The sequence below is a fragment of the Macaca thibetana genome, chromosome X, assembly GCF_024542745.1.
Source record: "Macaca thibetana thibetana isolate TM-01 chromosome X, ASM2454274v1, whole genome shotgun sequence".
NCBI lineage: Eukaryota > Metazoa > Chordata > Mammalia > Primates > Cercopithecidae > Macaca > Macaca thibetana.
The window spans coordinates 36,070,857-36,090,656 of record NC_065598.1 but is presented as its reverse complement, the minus strand read 5'-3'; the positions used below and the strand labels follow the sequence as shown (position 1 = coordinate 36,090,656).

General features: G+C 36.2%; 1 protein-coding gene across 1 annotated transcript in view; it reads right to left on the bottom strand.

Moving 5' to 3' along the window:
• Positions 1-19,800, bottom strand: part of CFAP47 (cilia and flagella associated protein 47) — a 439,964-nt gene that overhangs the window by 182,447 nt on the left and 237,717 nt on the right. The window contains exons 41-44 of the mRNA XM_050776518.1: positions 13,904-13,974; positions 12,396-12,541; positions 2,183-2,297; positions 1,181-1,407 (exon numbers count right to left, since the gene is read on the bottom strand). Coding sequence (XP_050632475.1) covers positions 1,181-1,407; positions 2,183-2,297; positions 12,396-12,541; positions 13,904-13,974 — 559 coding nt within the window. The remainder of the gene's footprint in view (positions 1-1,180; positions 1,408-2,182; positions 2,298-12,395; positions 12,542-13,903; positions 13,975-19,800) is intronic.

Genomic DNA, 19,800 nt, shown 5'->3' with positions numbered 1-19,800 from the left:
TCTTGAACTCCTGACCTCAGGTGATCCACCTGCCTTGGCCTCCCAAAGTGCTGGGACTACAGGCATGAGTCATCGTGCCTGGCCAGTAAGAGCATTTTAACAGAGACCTGAAGTAACTGAGAGAGGCAGCCCACTAATGTGTAGGGAAAAGTAACAGAGGAAGTTCAAAGGCCATGGGGAAGACACCCGGCATGTTTGAAGCAAAGCAATTAGGCATGTGCTAGGGAGTGGCCTTAGAGAATGGACTCCAGCAGAAAAGGTGAGATGAGGGAAGGAAGCGGCAACCGATGGACTCCTACATGACGGGTCATGTAGATCATCCAAAGGATATGGGCTTTTAACAAACATTAGTTGGAAAGCCAGTAGAAGAATATGCACACAGGAGCAAATGAGCAGGCTTGCGTTTACAACAATAGCTTTGGCTGCTCTGTGAGAATAGATTGTACCTAATTCCAATCATAAAAATAGATTGTACCTTATTTTAAGCTGTAATGATAGAGTCTATAGCAATAGGTAACAGTAATAGTAGTGTACTATTACTATAGAGATTAGTAATAACTACCTCAATATCATGCACAAAGAGTGCACTTATTATATACACGAGGTAAGCATTTTACATATAATTATCTCAGTTTTTACAAATTGCCAATATCTCCATATGAAAATATATAAAAATTTAGGCTTGAGGAGGTTTAAATAACCAGCCTACAGTCACACAGCTGGACAGTGTTAGAGTCTGAATTCTCAGCCTGGCTATCTGACACCAGAGATGATTCTACCTGGGTACAGAGCAAAATATCCTGGGCAACTTTTAGAACATATTCCTACCCACCCCCTCCTAGTGATTCACATTTAATTGTTGTTGAGTGGGTCCTGGGTATGGGCATTATTTTAAGTTCTCCAGGGTACTTTAATGTGCAAATAGAAATGAAAACTACTGTGAATTAATGACCACACTGTAATGCCTTAAATTACATAGTATATTGCTTTGTTTCAGATTCATTATTTAATGAGATATAAAGGACAAAATGGCAACTGAGCTGTCCTTCAGTACTCATTACTTTTCCTTCTAAAAATGTTATTTAATCAAAATAACATTTTAAATAGTAACAGCTCTGCAGCTCTGTGTATTTTTAAAGAGACAGTAATTGAAGGGAATCATCTATTTCTCCATTCCCACCTCAATCTTGGTCAGTCCCAGGAGGGCGATGGCCACACGGATACTACTGCTCTCCAGAGTGCCTGTGATCAACCTTCGCTCATACTCAATACTCGACATCTGTTGCTGTGCTGCAAAAGCCAAAGCCTTTTCCCTGGCTTCATTAGTCATCGGCAATTTAAGGTCCATATACAGGATTTGATGGAGTTTGCAATTAAAATATAGAACTGGGTATTTCTTATTAGGCCCTGGAGGAAGAAAAAAATATTAATGAATACAATGAACATTTATGCCTGTGACATTGCTATTCAGAATGGACTTGGGAGGTCTGAAATATAAAATTGCAGTTATGGTCATTATGAAACAGAGTAAAAATAAATGCATACCACATGTCCATTAGTTCTAATTCAGTAATTAAAGAGCAAGTTTTCAGGAATTAAAGATTATTGATATTCTCTAAGAGATGTAGTCAAATGATTGGTCCATATAAACGTCATCAACATGCTCAAAAATTCAGTGACCATTGTGCTCCTATCAGTGATAGGTAGGGGGAGAGTAGATATAAATGTTAAAAGAAAAGACACCTGTCAAAAACTCCCAAGAACTGCCATTTTCTTTCACTGACAACATTTTAACGCCTAATTCCTTAAGGAACAATAATCAAGAACTGGAAGCCAGGGTAAAATTCCAGGTTATATAACATTATGTAGATTTTTTGAGAGTGTAGTAACTCCCAGATTATTTGAGAAATGGCAAGTGTTGCCAAGTAAATATTTTGTGTGCCAAATTCCAATATTTAGCTTAAGATTGGAAAAGGAAGACTTAAAAAAATCACCATTGAAATTTTTTTAATGGTAAAATGGTGCTTTATTTCATGGATGCTGACATAATAAAGTTAAAAAGAAGCCCTTTCAAAAGCTAAACACACAGAAGAGAAGCTTGCTATGAGGATGCTTAGGTAACTATATGAGGAACAGTCCATTTTCAACATTATAAATGAAATAAAACACATGTGTACTGTACCTTCTTCTCGAGTACCGCTGTAACAAACTGGACTTGAAGAAGAATTCATTGGAAGGCAACTGGAAGGCAAGGGGGTCATACCTTTTCCTTCTGCAACATATACTAACTGTCCAATCTAAAACACAAGACATTATAATATTAAATTTCAAAATCTCGCATAAAAATATAACTTTTTCTGCTACAAGGGAAATCTGCATACTATAAGAACTACCATGAATTGTGCTTTTATAAGCAACACAGCCTATAAATGGGCAAACAAAGGTAAGGCACACATATAGTTCATCCAGAGCATGGGAGAAACTTTGCCTGCAACCAGAACACAGGAATTGCTTAAGAAGGTCGCAGAATTGCACTGATAGCAGTTGATCTTCCCAAATATCCTCGGGCAACTGCTGTCTTAAAATGAACAAAAGAGGAAGCAAGAAATTTTTTTCCTTTAGTCTGTAACTTATTATTGGAGAGGAGTGACATCAGCTTTGCCAGGCATCTGAGTCCCCAAAACTCTACATTTTAAAGTGCAGGCTTTCAAAATGAACATGGAAAAGGCTAAATTTTTTTTTAGAAAAAATAATTAGACCAGAAGTAGAAAAGGCTTAAGAAAGAAAAGAATCTTTTATTTGATGAATAAAAGCCCTCTTTAATTATCCGTCCCAGAGAGGCATTAAAATGTGACAGCAGTTGAGTTTCACATCCCCTTATGCTAAATAATTACTTCTTGAGGCCAGTTGATATGTGGTCTCTATACTAACTGAAGCCAAGTAGCCATACAATGCCATATGCTAGAAACCATAACTCACACTCTATAGTTCAAACAATGTATAGCCAACCGTTAGCCAATATTATTTCTATAAATCAGGGAGGATTCCTGTCAAACAACTTTGTATCAGCCACCCTTGTCCCTTTTTGCCTTTAAAAATCTGTTTATAACAAAGGATAAAGGGAGCACTACCCAAGGCAACCTGGAAGAAAGTCATTTGCAGCTGTCCTGAACCTTAGCCCAAATAACCTCTCTATATTAATGTTGCCTCAATTTCTTTCTTTAGACCAACAGGCTAAAGAGATAAGGCAAAAAGAAAAGTAGGAATAATGCAAGGGCAGCAACATGATATAGTGAAAGATCAGTAGAAGTGGATATGCCTGGTTTTAATTGGCACTGCCATTTCTTAGCTACTGGGCTTCAAGCAAGTTTACTAAACCTCTGAAATCCAGTTTCCTCCTCTGTAATATGGCATGATCAACACCTTAATTTTAGGAACCTAGAGTTTTAATAAAAAGGAATAGGAGAGAGGGAGTCTCAAAAGACATACATAATCATAATGGTTGAACCTTATTTAGATCCTGATTCAAAGACAAGTGACAGAAAAAACACACAAATAAGTATAAGGCAATTGGAGAAATCTGAAAACAGCTTGGATGTTTGGATGATATTAAGAAAAATTTTACCATATTTTTAATAGTAAGGATATCTTTGGCAGTGTCAGAAAAACCTTTTTTTCTGTAGAAACACTTACTGAATTATGAATAAAATTCTGTGATCCACTAGGATTTGCTTCATTATAATCATGAAACATCTAGATAAATGATGTAAACCAAAAATAAAATTCTGAGACCCCAACTAACTAAATGGATCCCTGCACCACCTAAAGGCATTCCAAAGTTAACCTGAAAAACTAGTTCAAGCCTTGGTAAGAAGTGGGGGAGTCCAGACATGCCTCATTATACCTTCCTCTCCTTGGAATTCAGGCACAGCTGACCAGCATTAACATTACAACAGAGACCTTAAGACTGACAAAACAGACTCTTTCTAGCAGGAAGGTATCAACATGAAAGAGCAGGCACTGAAATAAATCAAAGTATTTTATCTCAAAATAGATTTTCTTGACATTTTGAAATGGCCCTGCAAAGCTGTCACTTATGGGGATAACCTACATTCTGTAGAGAATCCCCTTCCATTTCTGGAGTCTTCTTCCTGATCCAGGAGAGAAATAACTAAAGAGTTTGGCATCTTTTTAAGTCTGATAAGAATAATTTGCTATCTATTCCTTCTGAAGCCTGCTATCTGAAGACTTCATCTGTATAATAAGAATCTTGGTCTCCACAACCCAGTGTCTTAACCAACATTCTCCCTTACATGTATTCAAGATCTTTAGATATACCTTTCAACCAATTGCCAATCAGAAAATCATTGAATCCTATGACCTGGAAGTCTCCACTTTGTGTTGTCCTGCTTTCTGGACAGAACCAATGTATATCTTACATGTATTGACTGATGTCTTATGCCTCCCTAAAATGTATAAGACCAAGCTGTATCCTGACTACCTAGGGCACATGTTCTCAGGATCTCCTGGGGCTGTGTCATAGCCATGGTCACTCATATTAGGCTCAGAATAAATCTCCCCAAATATTTTAGAGTTTGACTCTTTTTGTCAACAATGATATAAAGGTAAATTGACCATGCAAAAAATACATATTCTAAAATATTACAAATCTAGATAACAAATGAAACAGTAGAAATTAAAAATTAATCTATAAAAAATATAAGAATGAAAAATTTCTCACTGTGAGGTCTATTTTTTAATAGCTTTGTTATCCCCCCATTAGAATTTGTTTATAATTCATTTGTGGTCTATTGCTGTATGATAATATTCCATAAAATTTTATTAATTAAGATCCACAGTTATCTATAGTTCATGCTGGAAAAAGGAATATGAAAATCTTTGAATGTTTTATATTATTTATCATTTAAGTCTATACACTCCTGGCAATAAATAGTACATAATACACAATTTTCATATAGTACATTTTCTTAAGTAGCCACACACTTTACAAGCAAAAATCCAAGCTAGCCATTTGAAATGTGATTTGTGTGTGTGTATGTGTTTCCGTACACATGTAACTGAATGATCAACAATTAATGATATAAAATACTCAGTAATTCAAGTAGAGGAAAAATGCATCAGTTAAAGACTGAAGATCTTTAGATAAAACAATGAAATTAGATAACTAATTACCTAAAAATTTGTTGTTTTATCAAAAATAAAATATGCATAAGCAATTAGACTCATTGAGTATAGAGTTATTATAAATACCTGTTTGTTTTAATGTGTGCCCAACTAAAACCTGAACTAGGGCTTGTCTACCATGTGAAAATGAAAACCAACCCATGGGAGTCAATTTAAAAGGAGCAAATTGCTGTTTGCCAGAATATTTTCCTCAAATGTAAATTATAACATCTTCTCAGCCATTGATTCATCAATTAAAATATTATTAACTAGGACTCCACTGAATTTCCATTAAATTCTGCATCTTACACACACAGAATATTACCATTTCTCAAAAATTTATTTTGTCTAACATGTTCAATATCAATATATTCTTTTTATTAAAAAATCACTTAATCGAAAATAATGCTTATCTTGCCTGTGTCAGAACATTATTCAGAAGAGCCATAACCTCTACTATAGTTTGATTATTTGCTTCCACTTTTTCTTGGAATAAAATTAGACCATGAAAGGCACAGAAATGCAATAAAGAGCTGTTTTAAAGTAGAAATTCCTCTCATATTCCAAATCTAGAAGCTTTGACAAGGGAAACGAAATTAGCTGACACTTAGCAGACGCTTGTCATCATAAGGTGTTCTAATAATCACCTATACAAGTTTTTCCTGCTTTTAATTTCATAAATTCCATTTGGCATGCTTAATTAGAAATATATTGTATTTTCGAGAAAGATGCCAAAGCTCATTGTCAATTATAAGAAACTTTTACAGAAGATATTTTGTTCCTCTTGTGTATCTAATTAAATGCAGTCCTCAAATAGCACAGTTACATGCAAACTTGCAAGAAGACCAGCTGTTAATTACCCAGAAAAAAGGGATACAAATACTGAATTGGCACAAAAGTTTTAATTCCAGCTCTGCCATTAATTAGCTGGGTAACCTTTGACAAGTCATGGATGCCCTCTAGATACAAATAACCTCAATCTTCCAAAAAAAAAAAGTGCATTTACCTAGACACAAAGTCTCCATGATTTTTCATAGGTATTAAATCATATTTATTCTCTTATTTTGGGTTTCGATCTTTCCTGTTTTGTGATTTATTTGTTTGAGATGGCCGAGCAATATTATATTATTTTGATGACTAAACAGGCACATGGAACTTAAGCTAAAATTCTAAATGTTAAATTCCATATGCTAAAGAGAGATCATTAATCATTTATAGGTCACTATTTGACTATCAAAATTATAACATAAACCTGATTAGTAAGAATAATCACTGTTTTTTAAAATTATATTTTTATAGAATAATTTATAATAACGCAGTGAGCTAGGAGCTAGGAAACTCATTGAGGGTGAGAGGACTCATGAAAAGATTTGTATACCTGCACTTAAAAGTTCAATTTTCTTAACAAAATTTTGACACAATATTAATTGCATGCCTTACAGATTATTCCACAGACATTTTGAGAAGATAAAATATATTTAAATGACATAAAGTATTAATGGATTGTTTAATAATAATTGGTGGTATGTTTTAGGACATTATTTCCTCAAAAACCTGGAAGCTGTCCTTAGACTTTAGAAGGCATTGTGGCAACGAAATCTGCAGTCTCTCTTTCCTTTCATCACCACATTTTTCAGAACCATTTCACTCAAATGTGTCACCAATTTGCTCTGCAAGTGAATGAAAACTTCCTTCCCTTCAAATGTGAACATCACTCAAACTGTCATTAAGTTTGATCTTTATAGCAATATAAACTGTGGTCCTTGGAATCCCTTGTTAGAATTACAGAGGGAATAGCTGAGGGCAGTATTGAAAGGGGGTTTGTGAAGCAGTGTAACACAGTACAAAAGTCTCCTAGCCAGTCTCCCTACCTCCAGTTCCTTTCTCCAACTGTAATCTACTATCTGTTTTGGCGCCAAAGATGCTTTCTAAAACAAAGATGAAATCAGACCCTGCCTATGCTTCCACTGGATTCCTGCTTCAATAATAATTAAAATGATTACAAATAATTCAACTTAAAATTAACTGCCCTACTCAATATCAGTCTGATTTACCCATCCAATTTTCTATCACTTCCAATAAACCATTCTCACAATCATTAATCCTTGTGTCCATGAGATTTCATACTTAGCTGTTTTGCTGTGTTCATAGAATCTTCTTGGGAGCACACATCTCTCCTGCCCAGTCTCTTTGTTTTATTGGCAACTCATCCTTGATCAAACTCCTGTATTAATCAATTATCCCTGTCTTCACTATCATATAGAAATGAATTCTCCTTTCTATTCTAGAAATTGTCACAATCTGTCTACTGCTTTATAGAAATTAGTGGACATGTTTCAGGATACTATGTGTACTAGCAAAGAGTATGCCTTGCCTGGGGGCATTTTGTCAAGGACAAGGATGTCCCATCACAAAGCAGCATCCACTGAGTAAGAGATGTCTTTTTCTAATTCATTGGACTGTGCCATATGTCCAGTAAGCTTCTCTCATTCACCAGGAGGAGGCACCTATACTTCAAATTCATGCAAAGTTTCTGTGTGAGGTAGGCCAGCACTATGCAAGTTTGCCTTCTCCCCTGGTGATATAGTCTGGCTGTGTGTCCCCACCCAAATATCATCTTGAATTGCATTTCCCAAAGTTGGAGGTGGGGTCTGGTAGGAGGTGATTAGATCATGGGGTTGGTTTCTAATGGCTTAGAACCATTCATCTAGTGCTGTCTCATGATAGAGTTCTCACAAGATCTGGTTGTTTCAAAGTGTGTAGCACCGCCCCCTTCACTCTGTTTCTTTTTCTCTCTCCTGCTGGCCATGTGAAGACATGCTTGTTTCTCCTTCTCCTTCTGTCATGATTGTAAGTTTCCTGTGGCCTCCCCAGAAGCAGAAGAATATGCAGCCCACAGAACCATGAGCCAATTAAATCTCCATTCTTTATACATGACCCAGTCTCAGGTAGTTCTTTATAGTAGTGTGAGAATGAACTAATACAGAAAATTGGTACCAGAATTGGGGTATTGCCATAAAGATACCTGAAAATGTGGAAGGGACTTTGCAACTGGGTAAGAGGCAGAGGTTGGAGCCATTTGGAGGGTTCAGAAGGAGACAGGAAGATGAGGGAAAGTTTGGAACTTCACAGAGACTTGTTGAATGGTTGGGACGAAGTGCTGACCAGTGCAAGAATGGACTAATACAACTGGAATGTAAGTCCCTTGAGTGCAAAGATCATGGACTTTGCATATGTTCACTCTCTCTCTCTGCGTAGAAAATTGGCCGTATACTGTTGCTGAATTAAACTATGTTGGGAAGAGTGAGCAGAATAATAAAATGAAATTATTGAAATCCAGCTCGAAGAATACAAACTTTTAAAAATGTGATGTAGTCATTCTGTATATTCTACAACTTCCTTGTAGAATGAGCGTCCATAGAAATAGTATTGATTTTGGAAAATAGAAATTACTGTTTCCTCAACTGTGCCATGCCATGCGAGGTGATATTCCCTAGAGCTAAAATGTTGGTACCTCAGGCATGTGGACTCTCTACAGTCTATCTGATAGTACTGTTGATAAGCAAAATAAATAACTGACAATTAGGCACAAAATTCTAATTTTCAGATTTTCTCTTCATGTTTATCTTGAAAAAATCTGCACTGCTTATTGTAGGATGAGGGTTTTCTGGTTAATAGGAGGAAGGAGGGTGGCTGAAGAGCAAAAAGGCCTTGCAGCATGAAGGGAGCTAAGAATCTTTGTAACTTTGTGAGTATATGCCACATTGACAGAGACTTCAAGGTCGACATAACCTGTCCCCATACTGGCAGCAGGCTTTATGAGGTTAATAAATGCTTCAAAGTAATTATAGGCCAAATGGGATTTCATCTTGCCTATGTTTCTCCAGGAACTCAGGGGCGTCACCTGTAGGGAGGACTGTAGTTATCCTCATTCCCTCGAAAAAGAAAAACAGTTGTGACAAATTGAATAAAAAAATCAAAGGACAAATGAAATAGGACTTGCCATTATAAATCATAAAAAATAAAAAAGAAAGCGTCCTCAATACTCAATTCCTCAAGTTATAAATATATCTTTAATAAAACTCAAGTTAGTCTGTTTAAATATAAAATCACATAAAGATTTTAGCATTATATAATTTAATGTTTTTACCTTCATTCAATAAACAAGCAAAATCAGTACTGTTAAATTCTGTATTAATGTTACAAACATTCATCATAGTTGAAAAAAATTGCACATCCTTGGAAAATATTTAAATATATGCATATTAGAGACTGCCAACTTAATCTCTGCATCACCAGACACAGGAAGACACAAAAGACTAAGAGAGAATGAAATGACTGATAGTGGAAAGAATCAGATGAGTGGCCCCATTGATTTACGCAAATATATGGCAGATGGCCAAAGTGACATTTAATATACTTAACAACTGGTGCTTAACAGCCTTAGGCTAAATTATTATAGACCATAAATCGACAAGAAAGTCTTGCAGGGTCTTCTTCCTGGGAGTGGGTGTGCTTTCCCTGTTAACCTCCAAGTTGACTTGGCAAGGCTGAAACTCACTTTGGTATATGGCACCCTGGTGTGGGGCTGACTGATTCACATAAGTTATTCTGGGATGCTGACTTCCCTTCTGACTTCTTCAATTCAGCAACGCCTGGACTTTGGTCTCAATTTGTTCTAACCAAGGTTTGTAGATAGAGAACAAAAAAGGCCAGAAGATAAATCTACCAGGTGGAAGGAAGGCTCTGGGTCAAGTCAATAAAAAACACTGAAGGTTTGTTGGGAGGGGGCTGGCTATACCACAGCAAATGGTTGCAACTGAAACCCACTGTTAACTCAATCCCCAAATCAGGCATCCTGTTTGATACCCTTGCCTCCCTTACACAGGTCAGCTCAGCAATGCCAAGTGGCTTACTGCATAAAAACCCAGAATCACAGAGAGTGGGTGTTCACATGCTAGACACCACAGTGAAGACAGAACCCCAAGGTTTTATCAGTGCATCATGGTGTGTTTTGCAATGTCTGTGTGCTTTGTAAAGGGGTCTGTCAACTCCTCCTCGTAAAAGGTACAATTCATCAGGGACTGGGCCCCGATTCTGCTTGAAATTCTTCTACCTAATTTGCTCCATTCCACGTTGGAGCAAAAACTTTTTGGCTCTCTAGCATTTGATAGCATGAATTTTCAGGGCTTTCATAGGTTTCTCCCTTAGTTAAGAATCTCTATGAACATTAATGTAAGATCTATAAAACTATTCTGTTTTCAAATAGTTGTTCCTTAAATCTTTTCAACTTTATATGAAAATTCAAACAGAACAGCCAAAATGAAAGAAATAGTCTTTGCTTGATAACAGTGTTAGTAGCAATGTTTCAATTTTATACATGGAAAATTATCAAGTAGACATCTAATTTCAGTTTTTGATAGGTGTTTTTTTGTTTGTTTGTTTTTTGTTTTTTTGAGACAGTGCCTCACTCTGTTGCCCAGGCTACAGTGCAGTGGCATGATCTCGGCTCACTGCAGCCTCCACCTTCCAGGTTCAAGCAATTCTCCTGCCTCAGCCTCCTGAGTAGCTGGGAGTACAGGCACATGCCACCATGCCCAGCTGATTTTTGCATTTATAGTAGAGAAGGGGTTTCATCGTGTGGCCAGGGTGGTCTCAAACTCCTGTCCTCAGGCAATCTGCCTGTCATGGCTTCCCAAAGTGCTGGAATTATAGATTTGAGCCACTGCACCCAACCAACAGGTGGTTCTTAATGGTAAAGCAGTTATGGACCATTTAATAAGAATAGTAGCTAACTAGGTAAGCTTGCATGTTTGATTAACTATTATATTTTTTAATATAATTAGCAATGTGTAAAACAATAGATGTTCTTCATGTAAGAAACATTAATTCAATGCAATACTTCGCATTGAGGGTATTGTTTCTCAATTGACAGCAGTATAATTTCAAGATTGCTGTTTTATTTTAATGTTTTCTCTGACAAGGACAAAACATACGTAAGCAAGATTTAGTTTTTAGTAAATGGAGATAACATGTTAATTACATTTTGATTAATTATATTAAATTTGTGTAAGCTAATATTAATATTCCAATAGACTAAGTCAAAGAATAAAATCAACCTTGTTACTATGCTATTGACAATTAGCTCTAGTATTTTGTTGGGTTATATTATAAATTAATATACAAAAGTGATTGTGAAGTATTTGATCAAACTACTGGTCACAATATAGTTACTACATTTTACAAATTTTATATATGCAGGAATTTACTTAAATCCTGAACTCTTAAAATAATTAAAAAAAACAAGTTTCAGCATTACTATAAAAAGGCATTTTTTCCTTCTAAGTGGTAATTTTAAGTGTAAAATTAAACTATATTTTACATTTCTAATAGGCTATATTATTTTCCACATGTAAATAATGCCATAGACACCAGGTAAGTACAATACCTCTTTCCAATTACCATTTTTCACTGCATACATATTCAATTTAGTGTGTACATAACTGATTATAAATTTGTGACTACATCCTGGGGGTTATAAATTTCTTCCTAGGGTCAACACATGGCAGTGTCTCTCTGGAAGCAGGTAATGCTATAAACCTTCCCTCAGTGGTGGCTCTAACTCTCTCTCTTTCTCTCTCACATCTGTCTCTCTCCCCCTCTCTAACTCTCTCTGTCTCTCTCCCTTGCTAGTTTTGAAAGTGTAGGTGGCATGGGTCCCAGAGCCATAAGGAAATGAATTTTGCCAACAACTTGAGGGAGTTTGGAAACAGATCCTTCCTCAGTTGAACCTCTGAAAAGAATCCAGCTCTGGGCAATCCCTTGAATGGAGACTTGATAGACCCTCCTCGGAATATCTATCTAGATCATATCTGGACCTGTGACATACAGTAACTGTGAGATAATAAGCATGTCTTGTTTTAAGCCACCTAGTGTGTGATAATTTGTTACAAAGCTATGGATAACTAATACAAATAGAGCCACAAAAAGGTCACTCTACTCCCATGGGACTGCTCTATGCAGCTATTATAAAATTTACCCACAGCTAGTGTAACCGGATATTCTTGAGGACAAGCTCTTTGCTTAGTAACGTGAGAGCTGAAATCATCCACATTTCAAGAGTCCCCAATTGCCTTCAAGTCATCTGCTGTTAGTTACTCCATTAAAGTGGCAGCTCGTGATAAACACAAAGATAACAATTCTGTTCTCACCTTTTTGTTGCTCAAGATGATGACACAGTAGCGCACGTGCATGTTGAAGGGAAGAAAGCGGAGCTCTAGGCTTGAAGTTCCTTTCACTCCCAGGTAAACAGTATTCATGGAGCAGAAGAACTCTCTGATAAAAGTGGACTTAATTGCTAGCAAAACATAAACAGAGCTTGTTGACATATATTTTTATAAGTGCTGTTCTTTAGTGATTAAAGTTTTGGTATCAAAAAATGTTCAAAACATTAGCATGTAAGATTAGAAGATGATATTTGTTAATGAAAATACAGTAACCCTAGATCAACCTTGTTATTAAACAATGCTTAATTATGACCCTCTATAAAGATTCCTTAATACATAATTTCATTACAAAGAATTTCGCTACTGTGTAAAATTAGCCAGGATATACGAAACAAAGTGGTCATCCAGGAATCTTCAAATTTTTGTGGACTATGCAATGTTTCACAGGGTACAATGGATAATTTAAACTGGAAACAAAGGATGTATTATCTATACCTTTATCTATCTATCATATAAGTATGGCACACTAACCTATTGTGCCATGGAGCTCCGTGTATCTATCTAGCAGTTTTAAAACATGTCCACACATTATTTGATATTGCCTTAAATATGATGATGTAGTGGGCCAGGCTTAGTGACCTGATCCTTACAAATCGTATGCTAGAATGCAGCAAAAGTGAAGCAGTGTGATTTTTGACACCAGATCAAATAAAGTAACTCAATTCTGCCAATTCTTTCTTTTTTGGCTCACCTCACTTTAGAACTTAAGGAGATCCCGTGAAGAAGCCTGGGCCACATGGAGAAGCCATGAGTAAGTGTTCAGGCCAAGAGCCCCAGCAGATGTCCCAAACAAAAGGCAGCATTAACAGCCAGACATGTGAGTGAAGAAGACTTTGAAAGGACTCAAGCCCCAGCCTCCATTTGACCATGAACTAGAGTCATGCAGCTAAGCCCAGTCACCCCAGATGTATGAGAGATAACCATTATTATTAATGTTTATTGTTTTATGCCAGTATATTTGGGGTGGTTTGTTCTACAGCTCTAGATAACCAGAACGTTCCTATGTCCATTTGTTCTACTGATCATTATACGCATCTTTTATAGACCTATAGTTATTTCATAAAGTAATTTTATGAAAGAAAATGCTCCCCTTACAACTCTAAACTTGGTGATACCTGTCACCAAAGTAAGTTTAAACAATTCAGAATAAGCCAAAAAAGAGACAGAAAGGCCATATAGCTAAACACATTCTTTGTACATTGGAGGGAAGTAGACCAGCAGTGAAAGGAGAGATTTGTGCAGAGTTGTCCAAAGGGTCATCAAGGGAAAAGACTCAGGACCTATGCTTCAGCCTCAAATCAGCCAGCAATCCCCAGGGCTTACCACTCTGTCTGTCCTTGTAGCCATCCCTGTTGAATATTTCATTTCATATTATGCTTGGCACATAAAAATCAGACATGAAAACAAATAAAAACTTTTATTTAGGTACTCACAGGTATGTAAGAGATTTGGGGAATCACAACAGCCCTGATCTGTGTCACTCCCACTGCTACTGATGTCATCACTGACACAAGAAAATAGGAAAACAACATCAACAACAAAAACAAAACTCAAAAACAATTCTTCATATTAGTTAAATAATATAGAGCCTTGAAAGTTATGGTTAAGTACAAATGATATGAAAAGACCATAGATATATTTCAAATATTATTTGAGGTTCACATTGTTTTAGAAATTAAAAAACATAAAAATACAAAAAGAAAACTAATAAACATCAATATTTCCATCACTCTTTTCAAAAAATTGATAAAATAATTATCTTTCACTTTAAAATACAGTACTGTAGAGAAGTGCAAATTTGATAATAATAAAAACCCTAAATCCAAAGACTCAAAACGTGAATTATCTCAATTTAGGATTAAATAGGTACTTTTTCCAAAAGTAGTTCTAGAAATTGCTTTCTTGAGAAAATTTTCTTCTTTAAGTTTATTATTTTCACATTTGCTTGTTTCTTATAAAGGTATAAGAAGACCTGGGAATTTGATTAATCTCCGACTGCATTTCTAAAAACAAAGTAGTAGATCACAGCCTGAAGCAACTGTCTCCCTTGAAAGATTCCAGGTCTTCCAGAACCCATCAATTTCACGCATATCATTCTTCTTGTAGTATTCTTGGTTATTTTACTCAATAAGCTGTCAATTACTATTTGGGTTTAGAGATACTGGTTACCTGACTTTTTTTCTGAGAACACAAAACCCCATATTTGCTCACTTTGACATCTGCTTTTCCCTGAATTTGATGCTGTAAAATATTTTGACTCTTTACAACTAAAGTTATTCTAAAGTTATCCATTCCTTTTCACCATTTGATTTTGATGAGTAACACTGTACTGTCTTTTCTTTACGCCACATTTGTAATGAAGTTCGTTACCACTTCTTAACAGTTATTCTGTGGCTTAATTCTACGCACAGGTATTCTGCTTAGCACTGTAAATTATATCTTTTTTATAAAAAAGGTAATACCTTTTTAAAATAAGAACATTTATTATTTTACATAATTTGAGCATTTGATAAACATTTTAATGTTGCTATAGACACAATAAATGGATATTTTAGCATTTATAAGGGAGACCATATAGAATAGAAAGAATAACAAAGACTGCTTATTATTTCTCTGTATTTGGCTCCATTGCCATTTCTTTGATATTAGAGCTCTGGGTAGAAAGCCTGACTAAAATATATAGATAATTTCCAAACCTCATTTTGTTCAATACTTGTAATCTCTAGTCCAGTCATTTTTATTACAGTGAGTAGAAAAGCAGACCAATTTGGGCTTCATATCTTTTTCCTTGTCTTTACCTATTTTCTTGGAAACAAATAAGGATAGTGCCTTTTGAAGAAATCAGAGTTGCCTCATCCCCAAAAAGAGACTCTCAAACCCAGAACATCTGAGTGACTGTTTAAGCTAAAGATAGACAGAACACATTGCAGACCTAGATATTTGTATTGACTTGCTTATGAATCCAATGGTTATCATGATTACAAAAGACATCAGAAAATAATTTGATGAAATAATTTGACTTCGAAAAATTCTATTTTACCTGATGAATGTCTGAGTCTAGAAAGCCAGTGATAAATCTAACATTTCTACAAAACTTTGGTGTCCCAAAGACAGAATGGAAAAGAACTTATTTACCTTTTTGTTAATCTTTGCACCTCAGTCCACACTACCACTTTCTAAATGCTCACAAACTATTGTTGAAGTAAAAGAAGGGTAAGTCCTTAATCATAGGGAAAAATAGAATCAAAAGAGGCTAAAATTATAAAAAAAAAAATACTGTAGATCAACCAGTGAAATATTTCCTGCTAACCCAGTAGTGGTCCAGAGTCAGGGACTGGAAACTACTTTTGAGGTGTGAAGGAGTAATATTTCTTTTTCCTCTGCAGTAGTGGTATGCATCTCTTTTCAAGCTAAAATGATAAAAATGGCATTGGATTGATTCGCTTAAGGGTATGACTAAATCGGCCCAAAAAGTGATTTCTTATTCAAACCTCTACCAAAAGGGTTAGGAAGATGTTTATCATAAGCCTTCATGAAGTTAATTCAGGGCAGGCATTCAAGGCTGTATCTCAACCAAATAGCAAAATGTCTGGTTCAAGTCTAGTTTTGATGCATCATGCCCCCTGAATGCCACATGCATCATGAAAACTAGAGAGCATTAAGTTTTAGATTCATTTTATCTTGACATATATATAGGTGTTTCTCAAGAAAAGGCCCAGTGGATACCTAGAGGCTAGTAAAAATGAAATATTCGCTGTTTTTTGTACCACCTTGACCCCTGAGCAGTTGAGAAGTGTCTAAAGCAAGGAGTCCTAAGATAGAAGGACAGAGTTGATCTACAAATTTGAATGGGGAAAAAATTTCAGCTTGACTTCCACTAACTTAACAACAATTTAAATCAAACCATAGTAGTATTAAGCATATCTATGATTTGCTCACCAAATAATCACAGATATGTTTATATCACATCTCAGTTCACATCTTACGATATTATTTATGTTCATCACTGCTTTTAAAGTATAGTAGGCATTAACTGCACCATTATGTCTGTTAATAAAGTATATATTTTATTAGATTACGCTCTTAAAATACTTTTGATCATCTATTGTAATATTCATTTCCTTTGTGCCATGGACTGCATGGTGCCCCTCACCCCTAAATTTATATATTTAAATCCTAACCACCAATGTGACTGTATTTGGAAATGAGAAATATAAGGGGGTAATTAAGCTTTACTGAGATCACAAGGGTAGGGCCTTGATCCAATAGAATTAGTGTTCTTATAAGTAGAGATACATGAGAGCTCTCTCTCTTTACCCATTCTCACATGTAGAAGAGGTCATGTGAGCACATAATAAGATGGCAGCCATCTACAAGCCACCAGAAGAGGACACAGAATAAAATCTATCTTGCAGCACCTTGATAATGGACTTCCCAGCCTCCAAAACAATGAGAAATAAATTTGTGTTGTTTAAACCATCCAGTTCTTAGTATTTTGTTATGGCAGCCCATGCAGACTAAGATAGTCTTAATCCTTACATCTTATTTTATGTGTTTAGAAAACACTATTCTTCAAAGTGCAATAGTTTTCATGAGAACCAAAGAGCCTGATAACATTTTTAAAAGTTAAGAAATCCTAATCTAGAATAGGATCATGAAAGGTAACTACCATATTTGGCCTTCAATTCACTCTGCTTTCTTTAGAGACTAGCTACTATAGACTGAGTGGGCTTCCCCTGCCCTGACCCCCTCAATTCATTTGTTGAAATCTAATCCCCAGTTTCATGGTATTAAGAGGTGGGGTCTTTGAGAGGTGAAGACCTCCCAAAGATCAGAAAAGTGGAGTCTTCATGGATGAGATAAGTGCCCTTATAAAAAAGAATCCAGAAAGCTCCCTCACCCCTTCTGCCATGTGAGGATGCAGCAAGAAGACTGTCATCTATGAACCAGGAATGTGGCCCTTACCAGACACCGAATCTGCCAGTACCTTTATCTTGGACTCTCCAGCCTCCAGAGCTGTGCAAAATAAATATTTGTTGTTTAAGCCCCTCAATCTATAGTATTTTGCTATAGTACCCTAACAGACTAAGACACTTGCCTAATTCTAATTGTTCCTAATTATTCAGTATAGTAAAAAGAAATATTTTAAAATCATGAGTCTCCAGAATCCAGCTTTTTTTTTTTTTTTTTTGAGATGGAGTTTTGCTCTTGTTGCCCAGGCTGGAGTGCAATGGTACAACCGTGGCTCACTGCAACCTCTGCCTCCCAGGTTCAAGCGATTCTCCTGCCTCAGCCTCCTAAGTAGCTGGGATTACAGGCATGAGCCACCACGCTTGGCAAATTTTGTATTTTTAGTAGAGAGAGGGTTTCACCATGTTGGTCAGGCTGTTCTCGAACTCTCAACCTCAGGTAATCTGCCCACCCACGCCTCTCAAAGTGCTGGGATTACAGGTGTGAGCCACTGGATCCAGTCTTTTGTTTTGTTTTGTTTTAAACAAGGATCAAGATCCAGAAAATTATCTCTATCAGGGCCTTCTTTCATTTTTGGTTGCAATTCTGAGCCAAGCTCTTCTGAAACATAGAGATTAATGATGAAGCCCCTAAGCTCATGGAGCATATAGTCTACAATAAAACATAGGTTTGTGAGAACTACTTTCAAAGCAGAATGATAAACACTTTATTACCTTTTCAACATTAATTCCTATGCTCCTATATTGACCCTGCAGTTTATACGTCTTTTATTTCCCCTTGCATGCACCTACCCATTGCTTCTGGAATTCCCTTCACCCATGTTCCTATGCTCATAGGAAAGTTCTCCTCCTTCTTTAGATTCTGGCCATGAAGATCTTATTCATATTTCAGATCACGATTTGTTTATAATAAGAGAAAACACCAAATACTTCTTTTAAAATGTCTTCTCTTCCATGAAATTCTCCATAATAGCTAGATAGCAATATTCCTAAGCTATCAGATCATAGAATATTTTTTTCATCTAATAATACTTTCTTCCCTGTAAAACTTCCTCCACTGGCAGGGATTTTTGTTTTCTGCTTGGTGACTGGTTCATCGAGGGCCAGACATGTGACTTATTTATCTTTATGCTTTTCCATGCCTGAGTTGTCACTTAATAAGAATTTGTTGAATGATTAAATAACTCAATATTGCTGGCAAAAAAAACACAGCCGGTCTTATAACCATTAGAAATAATTGACAAAGTACTCATTTCTGAGCCCAGCTGTTCCATTCATTAATTTCAAGGTTTGGCTAAAATTAGTTGCCTACACTGATACTTTCCTGAAAATTCCTTTGGGTTTCATTAGAATAAGAACTTACTAAATGCTCTCATTATGCTCATGGATCATGTCCCCACAAAGTAAAATGTGTGATGAATATAAAGTTTTATCATTCATGTGGTTCCAAATGGGTTATTTTATAATATATGTATCTGGTTGCTTACAAAGAGCAGCTCATGGAGGCTTTTTAAATAGAAGAGTCTATCATTATTTTAAAGCCAGTTTAACAATGCTTACTATTTCATACTTTACTACTCACTTAAGAAGAGAAAATGTATTATTTGGAGAGATATTAGTTGATGTGAACCTGAGGAGGAGTATCGGTTAGTAATATAGGCTAGGTCATGCTGCAATAACATACAACCTCATGTATCAACGGATTAGCACAATAGTTTATTTCTTGCTAATGCTACATGTCTATCAAGGTGGAGGGTACACTCAGGGATCCTTGGTGAAGGAGGCTCCTTTCTTCTTTATTTTTTTGAAATAGGGTCTCACTCTGTCACCTAGGCTGGAGTGCAGTGGCACAATCTCATCTCACTGCAACCTCTGCCACTCAGGCATAAATGATTCTCATGCCTCAGCCTACCAAGTAGCTGGGATGACAGGCACCCACCACTATGTCCAGCTAATTTTTGTATTTTTAGTAGAGACGGGGTTTCACCATGTTGCCCAGGCTGGTCTTGAACTCCTGAGCTCAAGTGATCCGTCCACCTCGGCCTCCCAAAGTGCTGGGATTATAGGCATGAGCCACCATGCCCGACCAGGAGGCTTCTTTCTATATGTGTTTCAATAATAGTTATGGTAAGAGAAGGGAACATGAAAAGTTTCTCACAGGTTCTTAAAGCTACCATTTGGAAATAACATATAGCACTTCTCCTCACATATCATTGGCCAAATAGGCTATATGTCGACACATAAATTCCACATTGGTGGAGAAGTGCAATATTACCATGTGCCTAAGTAGAGGAAAACAGGAACATTTGAGAAAACCTCTTTTAAAAATCCAGTTCATTTATGGAGTTTTTAAAAAACAT